Here is an 11,097-nt window from a genome sequence, read left to right as displayed (position 1 = left end):
CAAATCAAGAGTTGGGCAGAACGCCCCACCATTGGTTCTCTGGAATCATAAGTGGTCATTATGATTATCAGAGATTTTTTTGGGGGGAGGGAACTTTTAAATTTAATTTTATTTATTTCTAACATTTCAAAAATTTGAATTCCAAATACTTTCCCTCCAATGGGTCACCTACTGGGACCTGACAGTCCTTTATAGAATTTTCCACAAGTAAATGAAAGAACATCCTTAAGATTGCACACAGTTGGCACTTAGAGCACGACATTTTTCGATACGGAAAAAGGTTATTATTATAAATTATCATATTATAAATTATAATTACAAATATTATGGCATGTTCAGGTCCACCAGTTTTTCCAATCACCTGTTGGGCAGGGGAAGGGAAAGAAACGTGAATTTATTAAGTACCTGCTATGAGTCAGTCACATATGCACATTATAAATGTTATCTGAACTGAGCACCATCCTCCTACTTAACCCAATGCAGAAATTTATCCTCACTCATAACTATGCCCTCTCTCCAAACAGCCAATCACTGACCAGATTTTGATCATTCTGTGTCTGCCACATCTCTCACATCTCTCCCCTTCTGGAGGAGGTCAGGCCCTCCTCACCTCTCACCTGAATGTTTACAAAGGCCTCCTCATTTGTCTCTTCGCCTTTAGTCACTTCCTTCTCCCATCTATCCATCCATCCACGCAGCTAGGTGGTGCAGGGGATAGAGCACCAGTGCAGGAGTCAGGAGGACATGAGTTCAAATCTCACCTCAGACACCTGACACTCACTAGCTGTGTGACCTTGGGCAAGTCACTTAACCCCAGTTGCCTCATCCTGGGTCATCTCCAGTCATCCTGATGAATATCTGGTCACTGCATTCAGATGGCTCTGGAGGAGAAGTGAGGCCAGTCGTCTTCTTTGGCAACGAAGAACGAACACATTCTTCCATCTATCCTCCCTACAGCTGATAATGGGATATTCCTCAGGCACAGCTCTGACCATGTTACTCATCTGGTACTTAAGTTCCAGGGACTTTAGGATAAAATATGACACTTCTATTTTAAAGCCAGCTCAGACTTTATTTCTAGGCTTTTCATACACTGCTCACTTTCATGTAGAAATGCAATCTAGCCAAACTGTCCTCTTTCTGTTGTGCTTTACACATCATCATCCATCTCTCTTCTCGATGGCTTTGCGCAGGATCTCCCCCAAGACTTCAACATATTTCATCGACTTAGAATCTCTCACTTTTCTTCTGCAAAGTTCATCATCAGTCACATCTCCCACCTGAGGCTTTTCCTAATTGCCCAAGTCCTGTTGCTTCCCCTCCCCCCAAAAATGCCTTTTATTTCTTTTTACCATAGCTTGACAATAGTTCATCTCTAATTTATAGTTTGAATGTAGTTTCATGTTATTTGGGACATGTGCGCACATGTTATTCATGCTGATAGAATGGAATCTCCTGGAGGGCAAGGACAGTTCAGTTCCTGTCTTTGTCATACTCAGCACCAGCACTCTGCCTTGTCCTTAGTGAGTGCTTAAGAAATACTTGGTGATTGATTAATCGACAAGTTCAGAAAGTCCCTGTTTTAGTCCATACTCAGCTATTTACTATCAGGGAGTCTTCCCCATATTGCAATTCCCATATCCTTCAAACCTGGGTAACCATATTTGTCCTAGTTATTCCCTGTTGTGAATATCAAATAAGATAGCAGTATTTATACGGCACTTTAAAGTTTGCAAAGATCTTTATGAATATCTCATTTCATCCTTGCAACAGCACTAGGAGAGAGGAGCAAATATTATCCTAATTTCACAGATGGGGAAACTGAAGGAGGCAGAAGTTAATTGACTTGCCCAGAATCGCATATCTAATGAATGTTCAAGGAACACAGATTCTGCTAACTGCGGGTTCACCTGTCTCTCTGCTGTGTTGCCTGGCTGTCCCAGGAGATGTCAGAATATTCCTAGGAAGGTAAATTCCTTTGTAAATGTGAGTTGTTGCTATGATATTACAAGTCTGAAGTCCTCACCTAGAGATATGAAAAATTTGTTTTCCTGGTACTCAGTTTCATTATTACATTGTAGAATTTACCTTGCAGGGTCGACATGTAAGGATAAGATTATGCAATTCATGTAAAAGACATTGATACCTTTATAGCATTAGACTCATGTGAAGTAGAGGGAGCCAAGACAGACTGCGTGAAGAGCTGGTATCAGAGCCAGGAAGCCTGATCTCTCTCACTCACCCTGGCTCAGTGACCCTGGGAAATCTCTTAACCTCTCAGGGTCCCAGGAAACTTTCTAGGACTCTGAGTTGTAGAGAAGGTGCATTGGTAGAATTTCTTCCTCAGGAAATATTGTCTCAGTGACTCCTTGAAGAGATGGTCTTCTGGCTTTCCCCTATAAACATTATTATTACCTAAGGCTCCCAAGCACAGAATTCACTGGAGACAGAGAAAGATTCCAGATTCTTAAAGGAACAACCCAGTCATTCTGAATACTTTGCCATTCCTGAATCCCCGCTATTCAATATCAGATGATTAGGTATGATTGATATGGATAACTGTGGTCCTAAAAACTGAGAGTCATTGAACAGAAATAGCAATGCTTCTGTCTCACCCTTCTTCTTGCTAAGTCCTTGATCTCTCCCTGTTTTCCTCACTTTCTCCTTTCCTTCTTGTATTCTCTTCTGTTTGTTTTCTTTTCTTCCTTTCTTTTTTACTTTCCTTCCTTCTTTTCTGTTCTTCCTTCCTTATTTCCTCCCTATCTCTCTTCATTTATTTCTTTTTCTCTTCATTCATTTCTTGCTTTCTTTTTTCCTTCTAACTTTTCTCCATCCCTCCTTATCTCCTTTCCTTCATTTATTTATTTCTTTTCTTCTTTTTATCCTTCTTCCTTTCCTGCCTTTTTCTTTACTTTTCTTAGTTTGCTTTCTTTCTTGTCTTTCTTCCCTTCTTTTTTCTTTCTTTCTTTGCTACTAAGGGAGTTTGTTTTATGTCTATACATATTTATGAAGGTTTTCATTTTCTTGACTTCTCAGATAAGAGAAGGGAATGGAAAAGAAATGGGAATTGAAAATGAAATGGAATTGAATTTTTCAAAACATTGTTTCTCAAACTTTAGGAAACCAATAGACATTTCAACTACATGCTGTGCGCAAAGAGTCCTTGACATGGTGACCTGCATCCAAATTATTGCTCTGACAATCACTAGCTACATACATACAAGTCACCTGCGTTTTTGACAGTCAGTTTCCTCATCTAATGAAATGAATATAATAATATTTGCTCCTTGAGTTCTTAGAATAAAAACACTTTAAAACTCAGCAGCAGCATAGAAAAGACAGTTAATTTATTTGCCTAAGTTCTTCCTTCACTGAAAAGACAAATATGACCCAAAGCAGAAAACAGAGTAAAGGCAGCAGGGGTTTCTCTTCTCTCTATTCCACAGGAACCTAGAACCATGAAGCTCTACCTTCTTGCTTTTCTTGTGGCTCTTCTGACTGTCCTGGCTGTAAGTACTTGGGGAAATGGAGAAGGGGCTGGTATTTGGAGTGATCAATCCCTCTTTACAACAATGGTCCTTTAGCTTCTGGAGACTGGGCTTCATATTTGCATTCTTATGTCTCTGGATTAGTACTGGTAATATTCCTTGTGGCTAGAGTAGCTAACCCACTCTTCTTTTTTATATTCACAGTTTTTTCCTGCCCTTTAAGGGACAAGATCTACATTTCCCCAAACAAAAGTGAAGATAATAAATGTTTATCTAAGTATTTTGGATGAAGTTCTGCTCTTCCTCAGTGTAGGGGTAATTCATTCCATAACCCAGAGAGTTAACTCAGTTCACTGTTTGTGTTCGTTTGTTTGAATATATCATACAACTGAGTCTATTGATGTTTTTCTTTTCCAACGGGAACTGGTCATTCATTCAAAGAGGTAAGACATTTTCAAATAAATTCAAAGTAGTTTAATTAAATAAAGTAATGCACATCATTAATTTTCCCCTTCATTTTATTTTATGTTATTTTAATTTATTTAACTTCTAACATTCATTTTCACAAAATTTGGGTTCCAAATTTTCTCCCTTTTTGTCCCCTCCCCCCACCCCAAAACACCGAGCATTCTAATTGCCCCTGTCTGCCAATCTGCCCTCTCTTCTATCATCCCTCTCTGCCCTTTTCTCCATCCTATACCCCTTTACCTTTATTTCTTATTTCCTAGTGGCAAGAACAGTACTCGACAGTTGTTCCTAAAACTTTGAGATCCAACTTCTCTTCCTCCCTCCCTACCCACCCCTTCCCTTTGGAGGGTAAGCAATTCAATATAGGCCAAATCTGTGTAGTTTTGCAAATGACTTGCATAATAGTAGTGTTGTGTAAGAACTAATTAAATGTCCCTCCATCCTATCCTGTCCCCCATTACTTCTGTTCTCTCTTTTGATCCTGTCCCTCCCCATGAGTGGTAACCTCAAATTGCTCCCTCCTCCCCCTGCTCTCCCTTCCATCATCCCCCCCACCCTGCTTATCCCCTTATCCCCCACTTTCCTATATTGTAAGATAGGTTTTCGTACCAAAATGAGTGTGCATTTTATTGTTTCCTTTAGTCGAATGTGATGAGAGTAAACTTCATGTTTTTCTCTCACCTCCCCTCTTTATCCCTCCACTAATAAGTCTTTTGCTTGCCTCTTTTATGACAGATAATTTGCCCCATTCCATTTCTCCCTTTCTCCTCCCAATATATTTCTCTCTCACTGCTTGATTTCATTTTTTTAAGATACGATCCCATCCTCTTCAATTCACTCTGTGCACTCTGTCTCTTTGTGTGTGTGTGCATGTGCGTGTGCATGTGTGTGTGTGTAATCCCACCCAGTACCCAGATACTGAATAGTTTCAAGACTTACAAATATTGTTTTTCCATGTAGGAATGTAAACAGTTCAACTTTAGTAAAGTCCCTTATGACTTCTCTTTGCTATTTACTTTTTCATGCTTCTCTTCATTCTTGTGTTTGAAAGTCAAATTTTCTTTTCAGCTCTGGTCTTTTCATCAAGAATGCTTGAAAGTCCTCTATTTCATTGAAAGACCAATTTTTCCCCTGAAGTATTATACTCAGTTTTGCTGGGTAGGTGATTCTTGGTTTTAGTCCTAGTTCCTTTGACTTCTGGAATATCCTATTCCATGCCCTTTGATCCCTTAATGTAGAAGCTGCTAGATCTTGTGTTATCCTGATTGTATTTCCACAATACTTGAATTGTTTCTTTCTAGCTGCTTGCAATATTTTCTCCTTGACCTGGTAACTCTGAAATTTGGCCACAATGTTCCTAGGAGTTTCTCTTTTTGGATCTCTTTCAGGCGGTGTTCTGTGGATTCCTTGAATACTTATTTTGCCCTCTGGTTCTAGAATCTCAGGGCAGTTTTCCTTGATAATTTCATGAAAGATGATGTCTAGGCTCTTTTTTTGATCATGGCTTTCAGGTAGGCCCATAATTTTTAAATTGTCTCTCCTGGATCTATTCTCCAGGTCAGTTGTTTTTCCAATGAGATATTTCACATTATCTTCCATTTTTTCATTCTTTTGGTTTTGTTTTGTGATTTCTTGATGTCTCATAAAGCCATTAGCCTCCATCTGTTCCATTCTAATTTTGAAAGAACTATTTTCTTCAGTGAGCTTTTGAACCTCCTTTTCCATTTGGCTAATTCTGCTTTTGAAAGCATTCTTCTCCTCATTGGCTTTTTGAACCTCTTTTGCCAAATGAGTTAGCCTATTTTTCAGGGTGTTATTTTCTTCAGCATTTTTTTGAGTCTCCTTTAGGAGGGTGTTTACTTGTTTTTCATGCTTTGCTTGCATGTGTCTCATTTCTCTTCCCAGTTTTTCCTCCACATCTCTAACTTGATTTTCAAAATCCTTTTTGAGCTCTTCCATGGCCTGAGCCCATTGAGTGGGCTGGGATACAGAAGCCTTGACTTCTGCGTTTTTCCCTGATGGTAAGCATTGTTCTTCATCATCAGAAAGGAAGGGAGGAAATGCCTGTTCACCAAGAAAGTAACCTTCTATAGTCTTATTTTTTTCCCCTTTTCTAGGCATTTTCCCAGCTAGTGACTTGACTTCTGAGTGTCTTCTTCACCCCCACCTCACCTCCAGATATGCCCAGCCAGCACTTGGGGTCTGAGATTCAAATGCTGCTTCCCAGCCTCAGGGCTTTGGTGGGGGCGGGGTTGCTATTCCGTGTGAGATTAGGTTCAGCTGCTCAGGTGGGGGCAGGGCTGCCTCATGGGCTCAGTTCCCTCAGGGGGTTTATGCAGAGACCTTCAGCAATGGATCCCAGCTCCTGCCTGCTTGAGGAGCCCTGGTATGCTCCCACCTCCGCTGCTGCCTCCTGAGGGGGCCTGAGTTATGGGGGCACCCCACTCCCCTCTCGACCTGCCAAAGAGACCCTCTCACCAACCCTTGTCACCTGTGGGTAGAGGGACCCGCGGGGCTGCTGGAGATTCTGTCCCTGAAGCCTGCTCGGATCTGCTCCTTTTGGTGCTGCGCTGCAGAGGCAGGGTTGGGCTCTGCTCCGGGTCTGGGGTGCGAGGGACCTTTTGCGAGAGGTTTTCAGGCTCTCTGGAGCAGAAATCTCATCCGCTCTGTTCTGTGGCTTCTGCTGCTCCAGAATTCGCCTGTGGTTCTTTTTTTTTTTTACAGGTATTTTATGGGCAGTGGGTTCGGAGATAGTGTATGTGCGTCTTTCTACTCCACCATCTTGGCTCCGCCTCCCCTTCATTTTAAAAGAAGCATCATAGGAGACATCATTACAAGAAGGTAAAATTATATTTTATTGTGTTTAACTTGTAATTTATTGGATTTAACATATTACAACTCATTAATATATTTCTTTATCTTTAATCTCTTCTCTCCAAATATCTCATTGCCCATTGTTACAGAGCAAATGTGAATTTAAGTAAAACAGAACAAAGTCTGTATACATTTATCTTCTGGATTTATTGATTGGGATAGAATTACCACATTGCAATAACCATGTTTAGTAAGGTGAAGTGCTTATTCAGTCTCTTTTCTCTGCTTCCCTAAATTTTACATCATTTTGCCAATGATTTTATAGCATTTCACTAACTCATTCTAAGTGCAAGATATCAAAGGTGTTCTCTGCACTTATGCATCTTTTAGGGTTTTCTGGTTATTGACAGAGTGCTAAGTGATTCACATTATATGCCCAGAGTTTTGCACAAAGAAAGATCTTAAATATTTTGACTGTAGTGACTGAGTTTGGTTTGGTTTCAGTTTGGAGAGTAAGGAGTTGGCTTTTCTCCTCAAATTCCAACTATCTGATCTAGTTCCTCTACTGTTTACTAGCCCTCAAACTGACCACACTTTTGTGGTTAAACAGAATTGTGTTTCTACATGGACTTGATGATGTTCATGTCCGTAAATGACATTGATTTTTGCCATATCTTTCATAAAATAGCTCATTTCTCCCTTTCATTGATGCCTGGCTATATCTGAGGTGTGGGAGTTATACATTTTCTCAAAGCATTAGATTTGGCTATTAGATTGTTATAGAAAACCAGGGATAACTAGCTGAAGCCTGAACAGTTTTGTCCACAAAAAGTTGATTTGTTTTTTATTAAAATAATTCTTTTTATTTCTTTTTAATTTTATGTAGATGGACTTGTCGGCCAAAGTTCTTCAAGCAATTGAATAAATTTGTTAGATGCTTTGAAATTGATTTAAAAGAAGAATTTTGGTTTATATTTCTCTGTCATCATTCTTTCCCAGTCATTTAGCCTTCCATCTACTCCTTGTCACCTCTATAACAATGAACAGGTCACCTCACTTTTTCTGTTCTAAGTTTCAGTGATAATGGACCAGATTTATAAGTACCACCTTACTTAGTCTAAGAATTTCTTGGTGTAGATTCATGCATAAATTTTGGTTTAAACTCTGTCCTTCAGAGGCCATAGTGTCTCTTTCACAGTATTAGACACGAAGAGGTAGAAGGAACCTTGAAGGCCATGTGATCTAATCTCTTAATTTTACAGCTAAGGAAACTGAGACCCATTGACATTAAATGACTCACTCAAAGGCACACAGACAATGAATATTAGAGGCAAAATTTGAAATCAGGTCCTTTAAATGTAGGGATATTTAATTCTTTCCATTCTGTCAAGCATAAGAACAAAGAAGCCAGTAATTACAGTAAAAACAGTTGTCTCTGATTATCTTCTCCCTATGGAATCAGTATTCTCAGTGTAGTTGAGTGAGAGATTTCATGAAATTGAGTTAACAATAGTGTAAGTGAACAAGAGTGTCCCAAACTTATGTCTGTTATATTCTCTTTCTTTTAGGATCTTTTTTTCTGGAAGAAAATACTTTAGGTAAGTTAAATTGTGAATATGTTGGATAATCTTTAATTCCCAATTCTCCAAACATCCCAAGGAGGACATCAATAATCACAGGTAAAGATACGATGTGCTTACTGAAAGCATAGTGGGTGAGATGGCAGAAAGGACACTGGATTTTACAGTTAAAATTCTTGGTTTAACTTCAGGTGTGCCCCTAATGGCTGAATGTCTTGGACCAGCCAGAATCTGAACATCTCTTTTGTAGAAGATTTTTTGGAGTTCATTGTCCACTGAGCTATCAAAGGAATGACCATGTTGCTTGTCTGATCCCCTCCCATCTCCCAATAAATACTAGTGGTTCCCTAATATGTTTGGGATCAAATATAAAATCCTCTATTTGGTTTTTAAAGCCCTTCAAAATAAGCTCCTTCCTAACTTTCCAGTTTACTTACACTTTTCTCCCCTCTACCTATGCTTTGATGCAGCCACACTTGCCTTCCTGCTGTTTCTCACCCACAGCATCGTGTATCTCCACTTTCTTTTATCTTTGACTCTTAGGATACATTCTGACACATAATAAATGCTTAACAAATGTTTCCTGACTTGGCTCTCGTTTTGTCCCATGGGAGTCTCAGAGATTGGATCCTGGCCAGAGTTGTAGACAGGGTAGGGCAGACTATCAACTCTGTACTGATTCCAGTTCTTTTTCAAAAGTCCAACTGAAGATGATTTGAACTTCAACAGGGGAAAATGTAATTCGTTTTTCAGTCATGAGAAAAGAACAACATTTAAACTTGTGATGCTCAGATGAGAGACAGAGACAGAGACAGAAACAGAGAGAGACAAAGAGACACACAGAGAGATCTATCATGCTGCACTGTCCAGTGTATCCTAACCTGGGAAACCCTGGGGAGGGAGCCACATGATTGTAGGACCAGCTCAACTCCTGCCCGGGCAATGGTCAATTTCCCCAACCACTTGTATCAAAAGGAAGCTGAAGACAGTTGGCCCCTGAGAAACTCATTCAGATCCCAGCCAGGGGAATCTCAAGTGCCATTCACTGAGTGCTCACTCCCCGAGCTGTAGCTTCCCAGGGCTGAGTGCAGAGAGAACCAGACTTAACCTCAGGAGAACAAGAAAGAGCCCCTTAGAAACATCAATTGCACTGGCATAGGAAGAAATTAATTCTTTCCTTTTAACAGATTATAATGTAATATTCTTTTACTTCTGTTGACCTGTGATCTCACTGATGTGGGCATTCCCTTCAAATGTACAGATAGCAGTCCATCACTATGCTGTTATCTGGTACAGTTCTTGACCTTGTCCTCCTGCCTAGATGACATATCCAGCATGTTGGAGGCTTCCTTTAAGCCCTTTTTCATTTTCTGTGTTCTAGTACATCACTCACCTTCACTACCTATCTGGACCACCTTTTTTCGGACCATACATTTCCTTCAAGATTTCTCAGTAGACTAATGGCTGCCACAGGACTCTCAAATTACCTGTGGGGAAACAGTAAGAAAATCAAGAGAGTGAGAGAAAAGTGGATTGTGAGAGTGAGAAGAGTCTGGTTTGTGCAAGAATGGTTTACACAAAATTGGTTTCCAAATCCACTGGGAATCCAAACCCTTAATGGTTTACACGAGAAAATTGTTAATAGAACAAGGATTGTTTTAGTGCCTATCAACTCTGCTGAGGAGTAATAGACGAATGTCTATTTATGAAATCAGTGGAAAATGGACAAAGCAAAATCACACTTTCCAGAACCTTGCAGCCTTCTTAATATACACACCGCTTCAGTGCTATGGATTATTCTACTATCTTATTATGGACTAGGTTCGGAAGTCATAAAGACTTAAGGATGGTTTGGGAACCAAGTACAGTAAATGTCTGACTAGGCTGAACTAGTAATAGCATTGATAATGAGAACAGATAACACCAAAAATAATTTGATGGAGTAAAACTAAGGCAATACTTTCTGTTTACTTAAGGTTTTGCCTGGAACACTGACTCAATCTGTCTATGTAATGAATCTACAAATCTACAAATTTGTGAATCTCTCTATCTGCCCAGTGATTAGTCTCTATTATTGAGCATTAGATAGTAGGTCCAAACCTGTTAAATTAACATGAATCATTCCTCCACAGGACTAATACTCTCCACATTCTCCATATAATAATTTCAGCTCACAGCCTATTGAATAGCTCTTGTCCTTATTTCCATTCTTCAGTTCTGATTCGTCATGTAGATGAGAATAATATAAGGAGAAGATGTGAAGTTTCTTGGTCTAAGAAGCAGAGACAGATTTTTAGAAGTGGGTCTTCAGGTTGAAATAACAAATCGTACACAAGAATTTGTACATATACAATATGGCACTGTGGGAAAAGAGCCATCTTGGAGGCAGGGACACCTGGCTTGCAGTTCCAGATTTGTGACCGTGGGCAAGGCAGTTAACCTGACAGTACACTAAGTAGCTATCCAGAATTATAAGTGGCAGAAAATGGTGATCTCCATTGAAAAACACAGAGATGAAATCTCAGGTCTGCAAAACATTATATATATATATATACATACATATATACATATATATGTATATATATGTATATATACATACACACATATATATACATATATACGTACATATATATATACATGCATATATATACATATATACGTATGTATGTATGTATGTATGTGTATATATATATATATATATATATATATATATATATATATATATATATATATATATATATATATAT

General features: G+C 39.2%; 1 protein-coding gene across 1 annotated transcript; it reads right to left on the bottom strand.

The window, feature by feature from the left end:
• Window positions 1-4,536: 4,536 nt before the first annotated feature.
• On the bottom strand, window positions 4,537-10,811 carry LOC140513450 (uncharacterized). Its single transcript, XM_072623140.1, has 3 exons — window positions 10,451-10,811; window positions 9,744-9,837; window positions 4,537-6,753 (listed from the first exon to the last, which is right to left on the bottom strand). Exon 3 carries the CDS (start codon window positions 6,075-6,077, stop codon window positions 4,989-4,991), a length of 1,089 nt encoding a protein of 362 aa, XP_072479241.1. The 5' UTR covers window positions 6,078-6,753; window positions 9,744-9,837; window positions 10,451-10,811; the 3' UTR covers window positions 4,537-4,988.
• Between the last annotated feature and the right edge of the window lie 286 nt (window positions 10,812-11,097).

Source organism: Notamacropus eugenii, chromosome 7, assembly GCF_028372415.1.
Source record: "Notamacropus eugenii isolate mMacEug1 chromosome 7, mMacEug1.pri_v2, whole genome shotgun sequence".
Lineage (NCBI taxonomy): Eukaryota > Metazoa > Chordata > Mammalia > Diprotodontia > Macropodidae > Notamacropus > Notamacropus eugenii.
This window is presented reverse-complemented; position numbering and strand designations above follow the sequence as displayed.

What these genes read in the sequence shown, in the direction of transcription:
- LOC140513450 (XM_072623140.1), bottom strand. Translation starts at nt 6,077, where the DNA reads ATGCCTAGAAAAGGGGAAAAAAATAAGACTATAGAAGGTTACTTTCTT.